Here is a 26014-nt window from a genome sequence, read left to right as displayed (position 1 = left end):
TATAGCATCGCTGTGTCGGCAATATTCCCACTTAAAAAATTCCTTAAAAGGCAGTGACTTCTTAAAGCATGAAACCAAGTGCTCTCTTATGACTGATAACAAGAGTAACAAGTCTTTCCGCCATATAAGTGCAGCGTACCCAGAATCGTAAAATAATTCATGGGACCTGATACAGATAATATATCTGATGCACCCCTTTATTTATTTTTATCAGTACTTGCTGTATGAGATCTCGACTAATCAATCCCCTCTCCTGCTGAGGTAGGGAAGAATCTTTCCCTTTTGCCTCAACTTCTAGGTAGCCGAAGGGCTCTCCACGAATGGAATGGAATTTTTAAATCGTGGAATGAGAGTTCAGCTATTAATTATACAAATGAAGCGGCGCAGCGACATGTGTGACAGATGGAAGAATTACGAATGGAACAGAGGATTGAAGTGTAGATTAATTCTGTTATCCTGTGATAAATCTTTTATAATCCGTGATACGTACAGTTGGGCGTTATGCACAGGTTATACTAAAGTGTGAAGATTACTTTGTAGCTATTGAAGGTAACTTTGCCGTGATTTGCCAATCATTGTGAAGTAATAGGTAGTGATTTTTAGCTTATCAGCAATGAAATCCACAAAATTTATCAGGAGCAGGGCTTAACCCTGACTTATGCCCTGGAAGGGAGTGTTTGCAGTGGAGGAAGTCATAGGTAAGTAAGTCAACCTAATTTCGGACGGATTGAAGTTTATGATAGTTTGCACTGAACTCGTAGTTGCTAACTTTATCGGTACTTGATATGTTGACTGACGAGGAGGCTTGTTTGTTCAGCTGCTATTTAAGACGCAGGAAACAGTTTAGGTTCATCCATTTTTCATTGTCCATTCCTTGCATTTTTTAAGAACCTTGTTTGTGGCAGTTTGCTTTGGAAAAATAGAACAATATTGACGGATCTGGCATATGTTCATCTTCTCGTGGACATTTGCCAGAATTTAACACTATAGATATGCTGCTACTAACACCACTGATAATGATGCATTTACATTTTGGCAGGCGAAGCATTCCCACATAAGCCATATTGTTTAAGACTTTTTCCAAGACACACACAACCATAAATTGTATTTAGTTAAAGACAGATCATTTACTCAAAAACAGACGACTTTTCTGAAAGTAAAGAACAATAACGAAATGCTCTGGAACCTTCAAATTGCCCTCAAAGTTTGGCCGCTTTAACTGGCATTGATCCTGGGTTTGGTTTCATCGCAGTGCCTTTGAAGTATAGTTTTTTGATGATGTAATGATTTCAGTAAGTTGATTTCATAATTTCTTAGCTGAGCGTTAAAACAGTTGTAATGATCATTGCATTTTATTTTGTAGTGATGTTTCAAATTGTACCCCTGACAACTGACCTTTTCTTTTTTAAATATGTTATATGGTCTCTCTATTGTAATGGATGAATAAGCTTTCAGTTTTGATTTCAAGCCATTGTTAATTTTATAAAATTTGGGTTATTAATGTTACAGTACTTCTTATATTGTTTTGTTAAATATCACGTTTTAACATTGTACGCTTGTCCCAACATTTTTGTTTAATTAAGTTCATTGTTTGTGATATTTTGCTCTTGTACTTAAATAATGTGTATATGTATACAAACACGTGCGCATGCACACACGTATGTATATATTATTTTTCTTCTCCTTAGTAGCAGAAAATCTTTGCCCTTCTCACAAGCATGGGGAGCAGCTGTATGGATGAGCCGAGTGAACTGAAATGCGTTGTAATGCTACTGGAGGTATGCATAAACACACAATTCTTTTCTGCTCGACACATTTCTGTATCCATATAAGGCAAATGAGTTGCCTCAGCCATCAGCTGTGCTATATATTTTACATTTTTATGAAATATGAAATTATCACTGTCATCACAGAAAGTCTATTGTTGAATGGTGTTATGAGCTACTTAATTCCATTAATATCCTTGTAACCCATTTTCTAGAAGAACAATTTTAATAATATCAAAGTGATCCAGTGTTCATTTTTCTTGAAATGATGTAGACAGGCGTGTAAGCTGCCATTACTTATATTTCCTGATAACTGATGCTAAATGTTTTTAAAACTGCAGATTTGAGTCCTAAACTTCATTAAATAAGATGAAAGAAATTTAAATTGCTCTAATATTTGAATGTGTCAATTGTTCAACTTGTATCTAGTAACTTTGAAAGATAAAAATCGAGCTAAACATTTTTCAGATCGAGAAGCTAATGTGTGAAACCGAAACATTAAAAGAAGAATGTGACAAAATCCGTCTTGAACAAGAAATGCTCGAATTGGAACTTGAAATGTTGAAGCTGGAGCAGAGGAAACTAGAGTTGGAGGCTGCAGTGAGGGAGAAAGAGCGTTGCTTGGCGGTAAACTCTGGTCACTCGGACACAGCGTCTACGTCAGAATCCACTGGTAGTGAAACAAGAAAGCTACATGTAATGTGACTGATAAAACATTTCCTTTGATCTTCATATCAAGGGATTTTGGGAATTGAAACTGTGTTTATTATAAAAAATAAATGTGTTGTCAACTGAGACAGACTTAAAACAGAATGAGAGTTGTATTTGTAACCTTGGAATTAAAAGTAATGTGGTAAGTAGTTTACTACCATTACTGTGTTTTTAATAAGTCACGAGTAATGCAAAACCTTGATATTCAAATATTTGCAAGAGTAAACTTCATTTTAAATTTTAAAACACTGATTTCTCTATTGTACGGTAATATCTTAAAATGCAAAAATGGTAAAATTTGTAACATTTTCCGGGGTCTATACAAAATTAATTTAATACAAGATTTTGCATGTGTGAATATTCACTACAGGCAACTCTCGGTTCACGAACGTTCGATTTACGAACATTCGCCGTAACGAACGTCACAATTCATTCAAAATTTCTCAAAGTCGCCAGTAGATAGAGTTCCTTATAAAACGAAATGCCAAACGCATAGTGAACATAATTGTAAGATTTAAATAAATAAACTTTTAAAAAATGTATTTATTACAATAATTATCAGAAAATTATTATATGATAATTATACTGAAGTTCTTGGTTAATAAAACTAATCTAGCCAGTAAAAAGACGTCGGTTTACATGCCACGCAGCGTAGAATGTTTTCTCGTGGGAAAGAAATCCTATTATAATACAATAGGATCATCACTTGCTTTGCCAAGGTTGTTTTAGATGGTCACGTGTAGTTCTGCATTTGGTGACTTAAAAATATATTTTTAAAAATTTAAGCGATGGGTCCAAAGCGAAATAGCAGCACTGGTGCTGATGGTGGTAATAATAAAAGACGCAGTATTAGTCTAGAAACTAAGCTAGACATCATAAAGAGGACGGAAAGAGGTCAGAAGCAGGTGGACATAGCTCGTCATTATGGTGTGAACCGATCGAGTATCGCCACAATTATTAAAGATAAAGAAAGAATCGTGGAAGCCGTTAAGGAAGCAGCTCCTGTCTTAATGAGTAGAATAGTAAAAAATAGAAATTTTTTGTTGCACGAGATGGAAAAACTCTTAATTTTGTGGATTGAGAGGCAAACACGCGACCACGTGCCTCTCGGCTCGTTAATAATTCAGGAGAAGGCTAGGAGTTTATTTGAAGATCTGAAGAAGATAGCTGGACCCGAATATGCAAATGACTGTTTTTCAGCTAGCTCTGGGTGGTTTTCACGTTTTAAAAGGAGGGCCAACTTGCACAATTTAAGACTTCAGGGAAAATTGGCGAGCGCAGATACTGAAACTGCAAGTGAATTCCTGAAGTCGCTAGAGAAAATAATAGTAGAAGGTGGTTACAATGCTCATCAAGTGTTCAGTGTTGGCGAAACGGGACTTTTCTGGAAAAGAATGCCTTCCAGAACATACATTTCTAGAGAGGAAAAATGTGCACCTGGACATAAATTTGCAAAAGAAAGACTAACTCTTTTACTCGGTGGTAACGCGGCCGGTGACTTTAAACTTAAACCTTTGCTCGTGTATTTATCAGAAAACCCAAGGGCTTTAAAAGGAACGGTGAAGTCGTCCCTTCCTGTTATCTGGAAATATAATACGAAGGCTTTGATGACAATGGAACTGTTTGAAGACTGGTTTAAGAACTATTTTGTGGGGGAAATGAAAAGGTATTGTGCGTCTAAAAATTTACCCTTCAAAATTTTATTACTGCTTGATAATGCCCCTGGTCATCCATACTACATAGCTGATTTCAATGATAAAATTAAGATTGTTCTTTTGCCTCCTAATACCTCTATTGTTCAGCCGATGGACCGAGGCATTACAGCCTCCTTTAAGGCTTATTACCTAAGGCGGATCTTTTCTCAAGCCATTGCTTTTATAGACAGAGAGAAGAGGAACTTAAGGGATTTCTGGAAGGCATACAACATTTATAATGCGTTACAAAACATTGCTGGCGCCTGGGGGGATGTAAAGGAAATGAACTTAAGTGGTGTGTGGAAAAACTTGTGTCCACAGTTTGTGGATAATCTAAGTGATTTTGAGGAGCCGGTAGAATCCGTGACTGAAGAAATTGTTGAACTGGGCAATAAAATGGACCTCGACCTTGACGTGACCGATGTTAAAGAGCTTTTGGACTCGCGTTTTGAGGAATTGACAACAGATGAATTAATTGAAAAAGAGACGCATCTAAATCTTGAAGTAAAAGAAGAATCTGATATTCCACAGCCTCCGAGAACATTTACAAGGCAGAAAATGGCTGCAGCTTTTAAATCAATTTCTGAGGGGTTGGCAATCTTTGAAGAAGAAGATGCAAATATGGAAAGAATTGCAAAAGTGAAAAGAGGCGTTTATGACTGTCTTGCATGCTACAGTGAGATTTTTGAAGGAAAAAAGAAACGAACTGTGCAAACTTCTATAGAAACATATTTTAAAAAAGTGAAAAACCCAGCTGTTTCTTCAGTATCAGACGCCCTTCCATCTACCTCATCTGCACCTATGCAAAAAATATTGAACCCTGATGAAGACATTGACGAGTAAAAGTTGAATACATATGTATGTACTTATATTATGTTGGTACTCATTTTCTTTATTTCTATTTTGTAACTCTTTATGTTTCTGATTAAAATTAACAAGTACGATATCATGTTTTATTATTATTATTTTCTTATTTTACGTTACGTATCGTATACAATAAAACATAACGCATACCTACATTATAATAAAACGTATTGTATAGACCATTGGTATTCAACCTGGGGTACGTGAAATTTAAAAAAAAATATTATTTTATGATAAACACTGAATAATCAGTAATGTAATTTATTTAATTTACTTTAGATGTAGATTATATACTATGTATAACTTGAATTATACACCAACAACTTTGGGGGTACAAAGTTAAAGAGAAATTACATCTGGGGGTACGTGAACAAAAAAGGTTGAATACCACTGGTATAGACCATTCAATGTTTAGTACGTGGATTTAGTGCTTTAAAATGACTGCTAACATATACGATACATATCGTAAAAGCTCAGGAATGCAAGATACACATAACGAACATCATCTCGGAACGGAACTCGTTCGTAAACCGAGAGCTGCCTGTGTATTGCATACCACCTTGAAAGAAGTAAGTTAACAAGTGTCTAGGGAAAAAGTTCTTCAGAAGCTTGTACTGATGTTGACACAAAGTATTTAGATATTAAATCCGGAGGATCAGGTAGGAATGTCATGTATGAATTAAGTATCTCTGTAAGAAATTTGAGGTTCTCATGGTGGTGAAGATTTGTTGCTGGTCTTCTGGGGTGAAACACCATTTTGACTTGTAGGAACATATTTCCTCCATTTTCAAGGTTAAAGACTGCTTTGTGAAGAAGTGGATAATATAAGAACAGCAAAGCAAATGAAAGTGACGAGATATCCAAGGAGAAACTGTCGGGAGTGGATGGCTTAATGAGCAGCAAATTTTCCAGTTTGATGAATGGAATTGCTTCAAACCATTCTTACTTGATCATTGCCATTACGATAACTCGCGTTCATTGTCAGTGTCAATGATGATGAAATGCTCACTGTTGTCCATTCCATTAGAGATTCCAGTAGCTTTCAAACTTTTCTCCCCAATTTCTGGAGAAATTGAGCACCATGCTGCAAGGATCCGTTCGCACCGTCGGCATGCACTTCATTCTGTTGCTGGGGCTCAGTTTATTCATCGTTGTTGATATCCACTGGCTGTAAAGCCACTGGAAAGAGACCTTGAATGAGTCATGGTTCTGTTTCATCAGTGGTTTGTTTCTACCACTGCAGTTACCGTGTCGCTACTGGTATTATTTTACGTCACTTCTTCCTGCTGTGATGACAGCAGTCGCGGTTTCATGTCATAACATTTCCTCAGTTTTGTTCTGTGAATAAACGTCACTGTCACTCTCCACAAATATTTCAGTTTCATGAAATTTTCTCAGGCTACCAGGCCGTGTCAGGCGGTTGAAAGGTGAAAACACCGTTTTGAGAATCATCCTCGTCCTCAGGGTAGTGAAGTCACTTCAAAATTCATTATACTTAGTCATCACGAAAGCTTCAGTTCATACATTTCAGTTTCATCAGGACAGAAGTTCCTTGGTTGAATCCACGATTCAAAATGACTAACCATACAGTGAGAGATATTCACTTACGTGTGGTTGACTCACATATGATCAGCTGTGTGTATTATAAAAAGCTATTTAATGCGAAATATAAGCTGTAAATAATGTTATCTTGTCCTTTAAGATTCATAACTTTAGCATTAGTGTTCATTTGTGTTTGTTATTGCTTTAAGAACTCTAAAACTCTGCCTCTAATACAAATGACCTTGAAAACCAAGAAATGTATATTTTATGTGACCACCCATGTGCGAGTCACAGATCTGCTTGCTACAGTGTCACAGGTGATGTTCCCTAGGTGGACCATTTGTACGTAAACCCTCACAGGTTAGTTCCCATACTTAACCACACATAATTTTAAAGCTGACTCGTCTGCTACCATTAGCATACAATGTAATTAGATGGTATAGTACAGGGTCAGTTCCTTCCTAATCCTTATTTTATCTGATCTTACAGATTCTGATATACCTTAATCCCTTTTTGTAATATTTAAAATGGCAGCCGTACTTAATTTACTGTAGGACTAAGACTATTATTGTGTCAACTGCACTGAAAGATACTGCAGGGGCAAAGTAGCGTACTTGTATGTCTTTTAAACTACTAATCCTGTGATTGCATCCCTAAAATGCCGTTATCATATATACATACACTGTTCTTACTGGCAATTTATAAAAATTTGAAGACCATTTTCTTTCATGATATTAATCATGCTTTAACATTATTATTACCTACATGTGTTGACTTGAAGAACAATTAATTTAATAATACAAATAACAATAAACAAATTTATTATTTACATTAAATATCAACATTCTTAAAATAATTCTGCATGGGGCTGGAAAACAGTTCATAATGATATGTGGCGTAACACAGGTTTCTCAAACGTATACCTAGCCTGTCTTTAATGGTACATAACCATACTTAGCAAGCTGCATTTAAAAGTACTATTATCATTAAAAGTTTTTAAAGGACTTTGCATAAAACTTTGAAAAGTATGAATTTTAAGAAATGATGGCAACGTTAATAATTTAAAGATTATGCACAATGATTAATTAGTCCTAGGAATTAATTGACGAGCTTACTGAATATGAGCGTCAACTAACGCTTTCAGTGCTGCTGGAAGTTAACTAAATAATTAAAAGGTAAATAACCATGAAAACATTTCATAGAAAAGGTAACTGATCTGACCATTAACTAATTACAGATCCATTAATATTGTCCAGCACTGAAATTCGAACACGTTACCATCTGATCCGAGTTACTACGTTACCAGTGGGGGGACATTCAAGAGTTTACGAAACACCAGTGTATTGCTTTAATGTACATAAACCCACCATTAGAAAATAGGAACGTTTTTGAGCGTAAAATTCCTGTGCATGTAGAATTAATATGCAGTACATTTAGTACTGGGACGTGGCAATGTAATTCTTTGGTTTGAACCTCAGCTTGCGGGTGATGAACTCAGTCCTTCGGACTCTCTGCATTTGCAACTGAAGTGGCAGGTGCAGACCCACCGAGTTCTTTCTGGATCTCGTCCAGCGTCTTGCCTTTTGTTTCAGGGACGAGGAAGAAAACGAACACCGTCCCAATACCTGATATGACGGCAAATATCCAGAATGTTGTATACGAGCCAAATGAATCAGCCAGGTCAGAGTAGAACTTCGTTACAATAAATGCCAGAATCCAGTTGAGGACACAAGAGAAGGAACTTGCAAATCCTTTGATCTGCGGAGCGAAAAGTTCACCTACCATCATCCACGGTATAGGACCGTAACCGAGCGAGAACACGACAATAAATAAACACACGCTGGTGAGCGGTAACCAGCCAAGATCGGAGACATCGTCTGTTGTTTCATCTTTCAAGTAGAAGAAAACCCCAAGCAGTAGAGTGCAGATGGCCATGACAAAATCAGAGATAAGAAGAAGAATTCGACGACCGAGGCGGTCAACAACAAGTGTTGAAATGAATGTGGTAATTGCCTGGATCACGCCCACAATAATCGTTGCTGTCGATGCTTCCAGTGTACTTCCAGCACTCTGAAACAATATATTACTTGTATTATATACACATATTCCAAGTAAAATGCCAGAACTAAATACTGGGCATGTTTATAAACTTGACAGCAATAAATTATTACCATGATCCTAACATGGAAACTGGAAGAAACACCTGATAGAAATTGTTGTACCAACCAAGAACCTGCAACATACTGGACTGAGGAAAACCCCAATCAGGATAGCCGGTCTCCAGGCCAGGATTTGAACCTGTGACCTCCCGAATACGAAGCAGGAGTCCTAACTGCTCGACCACGATATTTAACGCACTGGTTTGTTTGTATTCATCAAAGGGTTAAGCACCCTTACATCAGGAGAAGACTAAATCACAAAGTTACTTATCATGTCACATGGTTAAACGATGAAACAGACGTTTCAGGGATCGTCTCTGTCCCCATCAGCAGAACCCTGATTGTTTAACCATCTGACGTGGCTGATCACCTGAGAACATTTTATTCAGTTACGTCGCAGCGAAAGCTTTAGTTCATATATGTTATGAATTAAAATACAGTTTTCGCTATACTCACTCTAAAAATGTCAGTGGTGTAGAAGATGACGGCATTGACTCCACTGAGCTGCTGAAAAATCATGAGGCCAAACGCGACCATCAGCCCCTTCTTAGCTTCTGTCGTTCGAAACGCTTGCGTAATGGACAGTCTCTGAGCGGCCGCTTCATCGACCGATGTCTGTATCTCCTGAAGCTCGGCACCGACATCGTAATTTCGTCCTACACACAAAATATGAAGGTACGTTTCCTACACTCGGCAAGATTCAATTTTTCGTCCCTTAAATTCATTTTCAGTTTTCAATTTAAGTAAGTAAAGCAAACGGATGAGGTGATGGTCACCATCACTGAAATTCAGTGGTTGGCTGGGTGCTTCGCCCCTATTTTGATTCTGCGAACACAGCCTTATGAAAAGTCATAAATTGCTTAAAAGGAAAATGAACGGACGTTATTAACAACAAAATACCAACATTACCAAACATACAAAATAGAAAGTAAATGTTAGATAAACGATGAAGGGATGTTTTGTCAGTGAACAACAGAACAAATGGACAAAACTTATGCAGAGTCAACTGATCTCCTTGTAATTGAATGAGGAAAGCATCTTTACATCACGATGGCTCATCACTTCATTCAGTTTATAATCTGTAGCATTCTACATAAAATTCCAGGATCCTACATTAAGTGGCTGCAGTGTTGCGGACGCTTGTATTATTGGTATAAATGACAATAGGGGATTACGGTGCACTCTGATGGAATGATATTCTTACCAGTTTCACGAACATTTTCCATCAGGTTCTAATGTTACATTCTTATTATTTCCTCACAGAATAACAAGTACGAGAGGACGACTGTCTTCTGGGATGTTGTGCCGTGTAGTCTCGTAGATACTGACCAATGTTCTAGAGGTGCTTACTGCCTTCATCATCAAGGTGAATGTTACTGACCAGAAGACATCTCTGTCGTGATAACCTCAGATCTTAACGAATTGAATGATATGAAAATGGCAAACACATCTGAGTCATTCAATGATGATTGACTGCTTGAAGTTCTTGGGGGGAAATGGATGAATGAGGCGTGTTCGACAATATTTACCTCTGAACCATTGCAGAGACGCCTGTGCATCGTCCTTTTTCCCCTTCTGTAAGTAGTACAGTGGTGTCTCTGGCATGAATATGAAGGCGGCGCCAAATACGAGTGGTACGACACCACAGACCACAGATAAAGTAAATACACTCAGCACGCTGCCGAGTCCATAGACAAAGAGGATGCCAATAGTCACCATCAACTGGAAATAACTTCCGAGCGTGCCGCGTATTTCCTTCTCAGAAATCTCGCTCGTATATACCGGGGCCGTGAGACTGAATGCTCCGCCCATCATGCCAGTGATGAATCGTCCCACCATATACATCGGAGCCTGCACAGATTAATATCATCACTCGGTAATTAGTAAACACCAATAATCATTATTCCTTAATTAATATAGTATTGTCATAATATTTTTGGCATGAATGTCTAAAAAAAGTTTGTGGCAACAGTTTATTCATCATGCAAACACTGAATAATTGCTATTGCTTTCATTTTCGTAGTTGGGCTTTGCCCCTGCCCACTTCACCTCCTGACAATACCTGGGGTCTCCCATCCTTAACTTCCTATCCTTCACCTAACTTTGGGGGTTTAGGGATGAATAATGAAGGAAATAAACAAGAATTATTAACAATTCATCCTTTTTCAGCATTACATGTACTCTACAGGACATCTTGTGAGATTTCACGTTCTGACGACAGCGAGTACAAAGAAACACGTACCCTGGTAGAAGTTTACTGACATTTCAGAGGCGTTTGCTACCTCTGTAATCAAGTTGGATGCGAAACATCGGTAAACTTCCGCCACATTACACGGCACAAACCACCCACGTGCATCTTTGTCTAACAGCCTGCATGCAGGAACTGACGTGTGATCACTTCTGTGTCTGAATAATGTAAATCTATGGAGATTAACAATAATGCCAGTGTATTTTACACACTTACAGAGTCTTCCGCCCACGCAATGAGTGCCCATCCAGCAGTGAATGGCAGAACCAGTCCCAACATTGTGTATTTACGTCCAATTCTGTCGATCAGGTACCCAATGGGAATAACAGCAACAGCAGCTCCCAGTGCCATTAGAGCGCCTACCCACGACCAATCTGAAGTTCCGAGCGTGCCTTCAAGTTCTCCCTGAGTTGGAGACGTCCATGCGAGAACATTACCCAACGCAAATGCGCCCAACGTAACTGCAACACAACGTGTCCTTTAATTACTCCTTGTCTGCTGATTAAATGTGCAAAATGCATCTTTCCAGTTGAACATCCCGACATTTCTGTCAACTTCAAACTTGAACTGGGCTTCGTTTGCAGTTCTGAAAGCACTTGAATTCTCAACCAGTGTTTGTGCGGTGCACGATCTGTAAAGGACCAGACAGCGCAAGTGTTTTACAGTTGGTAACTAAGTCTAATGAGACTGATTATCAAATCAGCAGTTATCTTCCTAACTCTGTTGTTTCCCATATAAATAATACATAAAAATATTACAACTTGAGTTTAAATATTTTACACATGAAAAACTCTGCCTTAAAGGTAACATAAAAATCAAACAACTTGAGAATAGGAACTATTTTTTGTGGAGAATAACATAAGAAGCAGTTTTTTTTGTTGTGTGGCCATAACAGAAGAAAAACAATGTTCGTGCCACAACACTAGGAGAATAAAAAGTCATTGGAACTTGAAATAACAAAGACTCGCTCATAGTTACTAACAAAAGATGTATTTATTGCTTCTAAAGCAATATGACACGAAGTTTTATATGCACGTGCATACAAAAACACATTTACAAAGCACAAGTTTCAACAGTAACCTTACGGAAGGCCATATTAGCTGTGCGCAATGTGTACAGTCAGCTGTTTACTGGTTGTTCAGAAACGGTCGTGGGAACATCTGAGTGATGCAGGTGTGCTCAGAGTGAAGACGAGGGAGAACCAGTGTGGAGGTCACCTGTAATCAAGGCTGCACTATTCATAAAGTAACGAAGTTGCCACCAAGAAAACAATTCATGATGTTAACACTTAAAATAACTGTGATAAGATATCGTTATTAATCCGTCTTTAAGGAGTAAGGACAGTTTAATTACCGATAATCGTCACGATAAAATTTGTGCATCATTACATCTGATTAAGGCTTTGACCGGGATGTTCTTTTGTTAAATCTTATGTGGTACCGCCTGATTCGACTTCTAATGGTTAAGTGAAGTGTTTTCTTCGCGGTACGGTCTGGATTCGTAAATAATATTCAGACGAGCTTCGGCTTCAAAGGGTTAACCAGCTGATTTTCGTAATGGTGAGGTGTAGTGTTTTCTTCGCGGTACGGACTGAATTCATAAATAATATTCAGACGATCTTCAGGAAGATAATGGCCGCACTGAACAATGAGATAAGTGCCATTCAGGATGATATGAGCTATGGCAAGGAAGTTACTAAAAATTAATTATTTTCCATGAAACACAAAAATGCGCCAGTATGCAGCGTGCATCGACTTGTGGAACCTTCTCGGCTGGAATGCAGACGGTGGGGAAACAGCACACCACGCTAGAAACATTTGGGCTGGCGTAGATTATTCCGGAAATTACTGGAAGTCCCGGAACTGTCTCGGGGGTGTGTAAACCGTGGGGCGCAGACTCAAACTTGAGCTGACTGTCAGTAGAAGAGACGGAAAAGAGTCCTTACTGACAAGCTGATAGTCGTTAACCTATTCACAAATATTCTACCCTTTATGGAAACTAGAGGTTCATTACTGTGGCCGCAGATGACTGCCACAGGGCCCACAATTTTCTACCTGATTTCTTCGACATAAACTATTATATTATCTTAAAATCTGTGCCTGGATTTATAAATGGTGCTTTCCCATTTGTTTTTCCATTTTCTGATAAGAATTCTGAACGCATTATTTATGTTTCTCAAACAAAAGTAAACATTCAGGTTTTATTAAAATTTATTGGATTGGGGATATAAGTACACGTAATATTCGGCTGCTAACCTTAATTATGGCGAACTGCTCCGTGCCTAATACAAAGACAAATCAGGGTCAATTATTTACCATAGTCTCTTTAATTAAATTTGTGTATGTTTAAATAAAATTTTGGAGTTATCTTCGTTCAAATAAACTAACTAACTGGATGGCTGAAACCCGAAGGTTCATCACCGAATTAACCAAAGCCCTCCACCGGACCCTGTCCTCGGCCAACAAAATCCAGTCTCCATCAACGCCTATCTCCCATAGATCCCGCCTGAGATTATCCTCCCATCTACGTCTAGGTCTCCCCAGAGGTCTCTTCCCCTCAGGCTTCCCAACCAGTACCCGGTGCACACCTCTTGTCCCATCCATGTCCAGCCCATCTCATTCTTCTCGACTTAATCACCCTGACAATACTGGGGGAGGAGTACAGATTTTTAAGCTCGTCATTATGCAGTTTCCTCCACGCCCCATCGTCATCTCTCCTAGGCCCAAATATCCTCCTCAACACCCGATTCACAAACACCTGCAATCTGTGTTCCTCCCTCATAATGAGAGACCATGTTTCGCACCCATACAGAACAACAGGCAAGATTATTGTTTTGTATACTTTAATTTTCAGGTTCTTAGAAATCAGACGGGAAGACAAAATATTTTGAACTGAGAAGTAGCAAGCATTTCCAGAATTTAATCTCCTCCTAACTTCCTCATGAGTTTATTTTGGTTCAAATTGAATTTTAAAATCCTTAATCAAGTATTTCTAAGTAGAATTCTTCTTTTCGCGTTACCTGATATGGCAGCCACATATTGTGGGAGTTTTGCCCCCTTCTGCTGACCACTCGCTGATACAAGAGTCTGTGTGCTGATTCCCAACTTTGGATCCATGTTCTCCAAAAGAGGTTCCAAATCGTCAGCAGTCTGAAAAAACAAAGATCACAGACATTTCTCTTTCGATGTTCTTTGTTAATGTTTATTCACTCTGCCGAGTGAACCGTCTGTGTTCTCTGGCTTGTCATCTCGTCTATCAATGTAAGTCTCCTTTCGCTTTTCTTTATTTGTTAAATAGGTCTGATGTTTTAGTTCTTTACGTCGCTGTTCAGAGGCCAACAGTTCTTGGTCAGTCAACCTTTTACGTCCAGCCCCACCCTTGCAAATCTTCGTCTTAAAATCGATCATAAGGTCAGTTTTCGTAATCGTAATATATCGAATAAGTATCAGTTTACCTGGAGTTGGTAATTCAAATACTTGATAACGTCTTCTTACACTTCTGGAGCAGAGATCATGCGACTGGCTTGATAGTTTTTGTTGTGAAGCATTATTTGTTTACTCGGCATTGCTGTTACACAACAGTGCCGAGTTTGTTTATAGTTGACATTGTTGATGACGTCATTTCTTGAAGACAACGGGGAATCACAAATTTTTATAGTAGAAGAAGATATCCCGGTATATTCCTTACAAATGAGGGAACGCACGGATAACCTCAGTCAGGGTAGCCGCGAGTAGCTAAGGCCATCCGATGGCCTGCTGAACGTCAAGACATAAATGTGTTGAGGTACTCATGGCGGGGAGTACGAACATTTCTACCAGACTACAAGGCGCTACAACCGAGAAGACAGCCAACTTCATAAATGTTTTGCCCACCACTGCAAATGAAATGACAAGAAATATAATTCATTCTCTTACATCAACAAACTTGTGTTGTTCCGATAGAATATTGAAAAAAAAATTACTCAATACATTCTCAGACTAAATTAGTGTTATTATATTATATTGAGATTTGATGAGGATTGTGCATATTAACTGGGATAAACATTCTGAACCTTGACGCTTGCATTTTTGTTAATTCTTAATACCACACAAACAACGATACACGAATAGTTACTCAAATAAATAATTCTTTAACTCTGCCAACAGGTGGTAACACTAGACAGAGGCATGAGAGAATAAATATTAAGGTTCGTAACTTAACATATTTGATTGTGTAAATCCATGTTACTATTAAAACTAAATCCTAAGAAATTCAAAGGTAATCTCAGGAAATAGTTTAACTCATACCTTAATAGCGGAAAACAAAGTAGAAATAAAATCACCTAACTTAAATTATATCACATGTGTTGTCATCTTTTTTAGCTCCTATATATCAATGATCCATCGTCAACCATAAATTGTCAATCCAAGCTTATATAACATCCTGATAATGATGACTTTCAAAACTGCATTAATGATGTCTTTGCCCAGAAGAAATTTTTTTTTAAAGCCGATGAACTTCATGAATTTTTTTATTAACAAAACGTTATAAATTTAAATATAGATTATGAAAATAAGACAAAGTATTTAAGTACTGGGTTAGAAACTGATAGTAACTTAAAAAAGGAAAAAATCATTTAATATTCGAAATAAAAACAATTAGAATAATGGCATGTGTTACAGGGTATAAGCAGAAGGCATAAACATGGCCTCCACATGCCAAATCCTAACCTCACTTCCAGTAAGCATTAAAAGTTTAAATCATATATACTTCAATTGAAAATTATTAAATATTATAACATTTAGGTAAAGATTAAAGTATACAAAACAATAATGTTACCTGTTGTTTTGTATGGGTGCGAAACATGGTCTCTCGCTCTGAGGGAGGAACACAGATTGCAGGTGTTTGAGAATCGGGTGTTGAGGAAGATATTTGGGCCTAGGAGAGAAGACGGTGGGGCGTGGAGAAAACTGCAAAATGACGAGCTTAAAAATCTGTACTCCTCCTCCAATATTGTCAGGGTGATGAAGTGCACCGGGTATTGGTTGGGAAGCCTGAGGGGAAGAGACCTCTGGGGAGACCTAGACGTAGATGGGAGGATAATCTCAGGCGGGATCTATGGGAGATAGGAGTTGAAGAAGACTGGATTTTGTTGGCCCAGGACAGGGTCCGGTGGAGGGCTTTGGTTAATTCGGTGATGAACCTTCGGGTTCCGTAAGCCATCTGGTTGGTTGGGTCCACTATTTGGGAAGCCTGAGGGGAAGAGACCTCTGGGGAGACCTAGACGTAGATGGGAGGATAATCTCAGGCGGGATCTATGGGAGATAGGAGTTGAAGGAGACTGGATTTTGTTGGCCCAGGACAGGGTCCGGTGGAGGGCTTTGGTTAATTCGGTGATGAACCCTCGGGTTCCGTAAGCCATCTAGTTAGTTGGTTATAATATTTATGTAAATATTATTTACAAAGTGTTGGTATTCATATTATGATGCGGTCCACATCCTTGGCTGTTACAATTTGTCTATGGAATGTAAATAAATGATGTCCTACTCTGTCTTATTCAATGGAGGATGGGAAATATCAAAGAGATTATCAAAACTTCAGCCAAAGACAGTCTTAAGTCATTATGTGTTTTAAAGCAGCATAAAACATGATTTCATAAAGAATGCTCACAATTGTTAAAGCAAAAGAAGCCAAATAATTTGAATAATAATAGAACAGAATTTATTTACATTCCATAGATCCTTCACAAGCCTATGACATGGATGTAAAATATGACAGAATACAAATAAAATTCAATTGATTAGATACAAAGTTTTAACAGCTAAATAATAGAGTTTTTCAGAAAGTAATTTCTTCAAGGAATCATCACTATTATTATAAATACTTATAATAACTGTGGAATATTTTTTAAAGTAACTTCTTCAACTGTGTAGATGCAGTGGGATAACAGACACTCTTTTAGTGCTGGTTAAATACTTTTATGTTATGATTTAAACATTTTAACGCAGGAGGAACTTTATTAAATAATTTACTTCCTGTGTAGTAAACTCCTTTCAGATATTTGCTGAGCTTAGGGATTGACACTTGAAGGTTATGTCCGCTTCTTGTATTTATATTGCGTGCATCTGAGTTTGTTTGAAAATTTTCCATGTCAACCACAGCAAATGATAATAAAGATAAGAATTTGCTGGCTAGCGGGAAAATATTAAACTTCTTAAATAAGATGTGAAATTAATAAACATTTCAGAAAAAAAAAATCAAATATTTTTAAAAATAATTAATGAGCTTCAACATTCAGAACCAAAATATTAGAAACAATTGCAGAGGCATGAATGAATTTCATATTCTGAGATCCACAAAGTTATCAGTTTTACGAGATTTTAGGGTCTCGTGGTGGTGAAGAGGTTAGATCATGATGCCATGTGGAAATGTAAGTAGGTACCAAAGTTTTCTTGGGGCATACTACTTCCATCACAGCTGAGAAGACCAACAATGACATCATTAATTCTATTTGCAACAGGATTACCACAACAGTGTCCACAGCAATTTTAACAGAATGTCATTCTGTTTCACATCATACATTTCTGATAGACTTTTCAGTGCAATCAACATGGCTGGTAGACACAGCAAGGAAACAAAATTCTACAGACCAACACGAGAAATTCATCCAAAATTCGTGCAATCTTTAAACTTACCGGGTCAACCACTGCTCCGTAAGTGGGAACATGGTGAGATGTCAGATTTTCTGTTTCCTGAATAATTTCATCCATTTTGTAAGTTCCAGTTATTAACAGTGATGTGCATTCATGCACTAGCAACAACACAATCAGAGGAATTCAGAACGGATTTAACAACAAGGAAGAATGTCACATTCCCAATAGCTGCCACACATACACTGGAACACATCCGCCTCCTTACAAAGATTCCTATCACAAGCCACTACATGCCACGACCCGTCAAATGGATCACCAACCACGCGATTCGCATTTGTTTATTTCGATCATCAGCTGATTTCTCAAATAGTTTAGGTACTGTCCGCTAGATGGCAACCATTTACACTCGTCTCTGCAACATTGAGGTTAATACATGAATTTTTCTTTTCTATATGCAGGGCCATATTTAACTACAGGGGCATGAGGCACCAGCCTGGGGCCCCCCAATAAAGTCAATTTTGACAAAAAGTAAAAAAAAATATATATACGAATTTTACTACGTAAAAAAAATACAATGATAAATATGGGAGTCATGCAAAGTTACTTGAGGTCACGCCAAATATTTCGTTTCGTCTTATTGTTATTGTTAGGTTAAGTTCATGTTACTCCGTTGATATTAATCCTTTTTTTACAATAAAACACACACCTTTAATAACTTATTCTTGGGGTTATTGTTCTCACGGGACACTCAACCTACTGGGATGTTGTCAGTGCAAGAATAACCTAAGAGACAAAAAAAAAGGGCGTGTGATAACTCCAGTGCAAGAAGGACCTACGTGATATAGCGGGAAAGCCTATGAACCACTACAAAACAATGGTGTTCAGACGTTGTTTATCGAAAGACTAATGTTGACCCATGGGCCACAGATAATGGAAATTATCTGTAATTGCATCTTGATTAGATATTATATACTATGAACATCAATCTTGTGACCGATAAGTCATGTCAACAGATGGATCTGGAACTGTAAATTCCCGGAGATTCGAGTCATCGACTCCCAACGAGACCTCGACTCAAGTATTGCAAAGAGAAGTAAAATACATTTATGTTGCGAATTCCTACAGTTTGTGGTCTTTGGATAATGTTTTCTTGGGCGACGTTAAACATAGGAGAAACAACAAATACACGCAAAGATCTTATCAGTGAATTTAACTGGATTATCTGGGCGTAATAATATCGATGTTAATATGAAATAGGTGTGAATACGTGTAGTGGATTAAACTTGCTCAGAGGCTGACCTTGGACTCCCGATATTTTCGCCTGTAACTCACGGATGTACTGTGGATGTTCACAGATCTGTATCTGTCTAATGTAATTCAATTTTATGTAATTTGAACTAACCTCTCTCTCTTCATTTAAGCTTTTGAAAATACACGCTCTGATCCTCGCATTTCCAACTTACAACTACCACCACCTGTTGTTACACTCCATGGCCAAAATCTTCCGCTAACAAACAAATAATCCCAACAACACACAAACAAATGTCGTGGTTACGTAAAGATAACCTCATTTGATAAGAAATCTTCAATTATAATCACAGAGTCATTAGTGAGAATTTGGTAGTCGCTCAATTTTATTTTTCTGAAAACCGTGTTCAAAAGGGCCCAGAACTGGTCAGTGGTTGCGCGTAACCAATAGCGAGACCCTTTTGAGGTTAGGTTAGGTTAGTTACTATAATTTCAACGATTTGAAACTCTCTGTGTAGGCTGGCACCCGATTTAAGCAAAACTTATTGTTTCTGCTGCTGTAAATGCTAAAGGGTATAATTCTTGCATTGAGATAGATAATAAAATGTTACATGATCTTCTATTTACTGATCACCAAATTGTGGTAGCCCAAGATGAAGACGACATACAATGTACGAGGTGCGATCGGAAAGTTTCAAGACTGTGTCAATAGAGGGCTAACCGGATGTAGTACGAGCTTCTGCCGCTAGGGGGTGCGGCCTACATTCATAGTGAATCAGTGTGCCAGCCGGCATCATCGAATTAGCATTTGTTTCTTAGTTACGGGCGTTTTGGTAGTGCATTACACCGACCCTCCTGCGATTTCGAAATGGCGTGTGCATCAAATTTTGCCAAAGACTCGCCAAAACGGCTACGGAAACCTATGAAATGCTAAAGCAAGCATTTGGGGAGTCCGCAATGGGTCGTGCACAAACTTTTGTGTGGCATTCACGTTTTAAAAATGGCCGAACCTCTGTCGATGATGACGAGCGTTCTGGACGACCATCTTCGAGCACAACGCCCGAAAATGTTACGAAGATCGACGTCGTACCATCAACGACTTGTGCGACATTGTTGGGATAGACTATGGGACCTGTCAGCTGATTCTAAAGGAAGAACTCCACATGCGACGCATCCTGTCTGAGGACCAGAAGCAGAATCGACTTCTCGTTTGTCAGGAGCTCAAAGATCTTGCAAGAACCGACCCCAACTTCCTTTCTAAGCTCCGTGTGACTTCTTCCTCTTCCCAAAGATGAAAATTCAGCTAAAGGGAAGGAGATTTGAGACGATAGAAGAGATTCAGGCAGAATCGCAGATGGTGCTTGACAGGCTGACAAAGAAAGATTTCCAGGGATGCTTCCAGGCTTGGCAGCGGCGCTGGGATCGTTGTGTTCACTCCCAGGGGAACTACTTCGGGGGTGATGGATGAATTTAATACCTGAGATAAGTGTACGGGTTTTTATAGGCGCAGTCTAGAAACTTTCCGATCGCACCTCGTATGGTTAGAAAACAAACGTAAATCTACGATGAATGGGGTTTGAAAATAAATTTCAATAAAACTAAATACATAGTTATAGGACAGAAAGGTCTCGACCTAGACATAGAAGGAAAAACCATAAAATCACGTAGAGAGTATAAATATTTAGGTGTGATCATTTCGCAAGAAGGAAAGTTCCAAAGGGAAATAAAAGAATAACGCAAAATAAAAAAAGTTCATGAGATGGTAAAGTTGCGTCATATTGTGATATAATGAATATATATTTTTTTAAATCTTGTCCGTCTAATCACAATAAATTCTTATTAAATATTAAAATATTACAATAATTAACATTTAAAATATATCAAATGATGTTCTTTATCGAAATATTCGATTTACATTAGACCATCATTTTTTCACGACATGTTTCAGTTCCTAAAAGGTGTATATAATTATATAAAGATTCAAATCAATAATAACTTAAATACAATTTCTATATATTATTTTAGCGTACATTTTTTATCAGATTTTTATCAGATATCATTTGATATATTTTAAATATTTTAAAATGTTAATTATTGTAATATTTTAATATTTAATAAGAATTTATTGTGATTAGACGGACAAGATTTAAAATATATATAAAAGAAGTTATTAAAAAACTGAAAGCACTGTTCTGGTCCAAGGATCTACGTAATTTATAATGCATTGGTCTAGAGCATCGTTGCTTGTGGTTTTCAGACGTGGTAGATAAAGAACAAAGACAGACAGAAATGGATTTTCCGAGACGAAGCTGTGAGGTAAGTCGATTGCAAGGCATCAGAAATGAAGAAATCAGAATTGAGAGTTCGTCCACCAAGAAGATGAGACGAAGACATACGAAGAAGAACCAGCAATCAGAAGAGGACCTATAGGAGGTATAGGGACCTCTGGCATAAAACAAAAAAACCCACTCAAACTGTTAGTCTTAATTACCACTACATCGGTCGAACCCTTCCGTTGCGCTCTGCAGGGTGTTAAAATATCAGCATTTGAATTTTTTTTTTTAAAAAAAAAAACACGCACTGTCATCTATAGATCGTCTTATGTAGGTTTCAGTGCATGGGCATAAATGTTTTCCTTTGGAACTTTTATACTCATAAAAATGTATTTTCACAAAAGTCTAAATCTCTTACACATTTCCGGTCTTCTTAACAAATAAAATAAATAAATACGCCATATAGGCGCTTGGAGGGAGAGGTGGTATAGCTCCTACTCATTCTCGAGCTCGACACTAGATGGGGGTGAGTGGTCAGCGTTACGCCAAAGCCACGCTTTACCCTCGCGAAAGGACCTCGGTACCCATTGGATAGGAGACTGGGCGGACCTCAGACTTCTTAACATTAACTTCGACATTGAAAAGTTTATTGGGTAAACTGTCGTGGACCTGATAATTACACAATATTTCTTGAAACAAAACATGTTTCAAAGTACACTGACATTCAAGTTACTGGTGCAGTTACTAACTGGTTGATAATAACGATTAAGAATTCTTGATAACGGATGTAATCGGATGGAAAATCCAAAAAAAGACCTACTAGTTTAAAGTTTATCTGAAAGACAGAACATTAAAAGTATCTCCCATCAAACAAACATGGCTAATATTACTAGCGATGAGAAGAAATTAACTTTACAAAGTTCATATGTGAGCGAAATTTCGCACTTTTCAACACTTTTGTGCCTGTATCCCTCAATTCATTTAATAGATTTGACGCCATATTGCAAAATATTCATCGAACGTAACCATTATTTGTGAAATTAGTACTTTTATAACGGTTATGAATCATCAACAATGGAATGCTTCTTCTCAAAGTTTTGAATCATCAACAATGGAATGCTCCTTCTCAAAGTTTTGAATCATCAACAATGGAATGCTTCTTCTCAAAGTTTTGAATCATCAACAATGGAATGCTTCTTCTCAAAGTTTTGAATCATCAATAATGGAATGTTTCTTCTCAAAGTTTTGAATCATCAACAATGGAATGCTTCTTCTCAGAGTTTTGAATCATCAACAATGGAATGCTCCTTCTCAAAGTTTTGAATCATCAACAATGGAATGCTTCTTCTCAAAGTTTTGAATCATCAATAATGGAATGTTTCTTCTCAAAGTTTTGAATCATCAACAATGGAATGCTTCTTCTCAAAGTTTTGAATCATCAACAATGGAATGCTTCTTCTCAAAGTTTTGAATCATCAACAATGGAATGCTTCTTCTCAAAGTTTTGAATCATCAATAATGGAATGTTTCTTCTCAAAGTTTTTAATCATCAACAATGGAATGCTTCTTCTCAAAGTTTTGAATCATCAACAATGGAATGCTTCTTCTCAAAGTTTTGAATCATCAACAATGGAATGCTTCTTCTCAAAGTTTTGAATCATCAATAATGGAATGTTTCTTCTCAAAGTTTTGAATCATCAACAATGGAATGCTTCTTCTCAAAGTTTTTAATCATCAATAATGGAATGTTTCTTCTCAAAGTTTTGAATCATCAACAATGGAATGCTTCTTCTCAAAGTTTTGAATCATCAACAATGGAATGCTTCTTCTCAAAGTTTTGAATCATCAACAATGGAATGCTTCTTCTCAAAGTTTTGAATCATCAACAATGGAATGCTCCTTCTCAAAGTTTTGAATCATCAACAATGGAATGCTTCTTCTCAAAGTTTTGAATCATCAACAATGGAATGCTTCTTCTCAAAGTTTTGAATCATCAATAATGGAATGTTTCTTCTCAAAGTTTTGAATCATCAACAATGGAATGCTTCTTCTCAGAGTTTTGAATCATCAACAATGGAATGCTCCTTCTCAAAGTTTTGAATCATCAACAATGGAATGCTTCTTCTCAAAGTTTTGAATCATCAATAATGGAATGTTTCTTCTCAAAGTTTTGAATCATCAACAATGGAATGCTTCTTCTCAAAGTTTTGAATCATCAACAATGGAATGCTTCTTCTCAAAGTTTTGAATCATCAACAATGGAATGCTTCTTCTCAAAGTTTTGAATCATCAATAATGGAATGTTTCTTCTCAAAGTTTTTAATCATCAACAATGGAATGCTTCTTCTCAAAGTTTTGAATCATCAACAATGGAATGCTTCTTCTCAAAGTTTTGAATCATCAACAATGGAATGCTTCTTCTCAAAGTTTTGAATCATCAATAATGGAATGTTTCTTCTCAAAGTTTTGAATCATCAACAATGGAATGCTTCTTCTCAGAGTTATGAATCATCAACAATGGAATGCTTCTTCTCAAAGTTTTGAATCATCAACAATGGAATGCTTCTTCTCAAAGTTTTGAATCATCAACAATGGAATGCTTCTTCTCAAAGTTTTGAATCATCAACAATGGAATGCTTCTTCTCAAAGTTTTGAATCATCAACAATGGAATGCTTCTTCTCAACGTTTTTAAGAATGTTTCTAAAACCTCTGTTTCGTGCTACAGATGCTTATGGAAACCAGCACATTGTTGACCTCCCTTCCTACTTTGGAGCTGCCCTCGCGGTCAGACAGCGTCGTTATTTCAGATAAGAACCGGAAGTACTACGAAACTCAAGTTGAAGTCATTTTGCTGTTCAATGTTAATTTAAAATCGGGTGGGGTCTAAGGATAATTAATTATAGTTTATCCAGTAATGAAAATAAATGGGAATAAGCTATGTATACGAAAATATCATCCATTCCATGTCTAGTGCTTTCTTGTGTATTTTAGTAATAAATTAGTTCTGTCGTGTCTGACATTTTTATACTAGAACACACAGCTTAGACCCCTGAATGATAACTCAGTGTTCCTTCGTGAGCGCTAATGTCCAAGTACCAGGTAAAAGTTACAGAGCCCTGTGTTCGTTTACTTTCCATGGTAGCTGCGAGATCTAACTTGGTCATGACTACGAATTCCTTTCGAGGCCATAAAAAGATCATCCTAGTTTTCCAGCTGTCCGGTAGATGTCGAGGCCTTACGACGAACTGATCCCTTAAGCGTTTGTGACTCCAGCAGTTAATTGTTTATTGTAATTAATTAATTAATTAGTGTTCTGTCTGACGACAGGTCCATATAATCGGGATCCTTCCATCCTTTTCTCGGACTGGGACCTGTTCATATACGTTCTTGGCAGATGATCCAGAAGTGGTTTGCCATTGCCTTCTTCTGTGTGTGAATGGAGTAATTGTTGGGATGACACGGAGGAAAACTCCGTGTTGCCTAGACCACGGCCTTGCCTAACACAAGTTATAAATTCGGGCACCGCCGGGAATCGAAACCGAGACCCCAGAAAAGAGATCATTAAAAGATAAAAACGAGAAATAAGAGTTTGTTAAAAAATACGTGATATAAGGAATATCATTTTCCCAGTAGGCGTAAAATTTTATTTATTTTAAAGAAAGGAACTAATTTAGGTAGACGACTTATTTCATATAATTTGTATCTTCCTCGAAGACTTATTTTCACAATTTAAATAATGACCTTGAGGAATTACCAGCAGCAGGACTAGTGCACTTAATATCTTTTGTCACGTGAATCTAACAAAGCCAACTCTAATTTATGCTTCGTGGGAACATCTGTCTTCTTCAGTGTGAAAGTATGATACGAAATACGAACAAAACACATCTCAGTTCCGAATAATTATTCACTATTTAGCTCCGACAACGCGTGGTTTTGTAAACATTACATTTATATGGTTTCAGCGTAACATTGGATTATATTTCATTCCATTCGCGTTAAAGAATTAGAAACGATATGAAATGAGGACACCAAAATTTTCGGTACCGATCGTAATAATTTATAACAATCACAAAAATTTTGAAATTTAAGAATCGTAGTCTTCATCGAACATGATATGAATTACTCGATTATGGAACTATTTGCATACAATGAGTCCCGAGACGTATTTTCCAATACTGCAATTGGCTAGTGTGTGGAGCGACGCAAATTTCTGTCAAGGACAATATTATCCTCATTCATATTTCCGTGAATTGGCTTCATATTGGCATCAGGTGTGTGGCGACCACGTGGAGTTGGATATCTTGAACAGAGGAAGGCCCCACGGATTATGACGGGGGGAAAAATGAAGGCCTTGAGGGGATAAAAATAAGTTCCGCCATTCCGTAATTATCAAGTTGAAAACAAAAACAAGTTGACGCATAACGTAATAACTATTTTGCTCACCATAATTTAACCATTGGGAAATTGCAAATGATCAGTAATTTTATGGTAGGGAATATCATACCGTATAATCAGTGTCACGAAATTTTCAACTCACTCGTATTATAATTATATAACCATAATGAGATAAAATTTTCTTCTCTGTCTCAGTTTTAATTTTCTTTATTACGATCGGGTAGATTTTGAAATGGAATTGGAAATCGACACAAGAACTTTGCAGCAAAACGTGTGCACACTCCCCCTTATTTTTATTGCCACAGAAAATTTGAACCACATAGATATTAAATGGATTATAGATTTTCATGATTAGATAATTATTTATGTCTAGTTTTATTTTAAATCTAATATTTTCTCTACTCTTATCCACTGCTTGTAAATGACGGTCATATTCTATATGCAGAGGGATCATTGGGTGGCGGGAAACTGATTTTGGAAA

General features: G+C 37.3%; 1 protein-coding gene across 7 annotated transcripts in view; it reads right to left on the bottom strand.

The window, feature by feature from the left end:
- Nucleotides 1–7381: 7381 nt before the first annotated feature.
- Nucleotides 7382–26014, bottom strand: part of nebu (solute carrier family 2 member nebulosa) — a 70889-nt gene continuing 52256 nt past the window's right edge. For 5 of the 7 annotated variants that reach the window (XM_087357439.1, XM_087357440.1, XM_087357438.1 and 2 more), the window contains 5 exons: nucleotides 14004–14133; nucleotides 11201–11445; nucleotides 10266–10587; nucleotides 9193–9392; nucleotides 7382–8647 (listed from right to left, as the gene is read on the bottom strand). In XM_087357439.1, coding sequence (XP_087213565.1) covers nucleotides 8072–8647; nucleotides 9193–9392; nucleotides 10266–10587; nucleotides 11201–11445; nucleotides 14004–14100 — 1440 coding nt within the window. In that variant the 5' untranslated portion in view covers nucleotides 14101–14133 and the 3' untranslated portion in view covers nucleotides 7382–8071. Of the gene's footprint in view, nucleotides 8648–9192; nucleotides 9393–10265; nucleotides 10588–11200; nucleotides 11446–14003; nucleotides 14134–17658; nucleotides 17958–26014 lie in introns of those variants that run through there. The other 2 variants (XM_022067981.2, XM_087357437.1) reach the window with 2 other exon arrangements.

The sequence above is a fragment of the Zootermopsis nevadensis genome, unplaced genomic scaffold, assembly GCF_977971745.1.
Source record: "Zootermopsis nevadensis isolate Lab colony 2312 unplaced genomic scaffold, Znev_1.0 Znev_ptg000028l, whole genome shotgun sequence".
Taxonomy (NCBI): Eukaryota; Metazoa; Arthropoda; class Insecta; order Blattodea; family Termopsidae; genus Zootermopsis; species Zootermopsis nevadensis.
The sequence above is the reverse complement of the archived record's forward strand: the minus strand, read 5'-3'. Positions and strand labels throughout refer to the sequence as shown.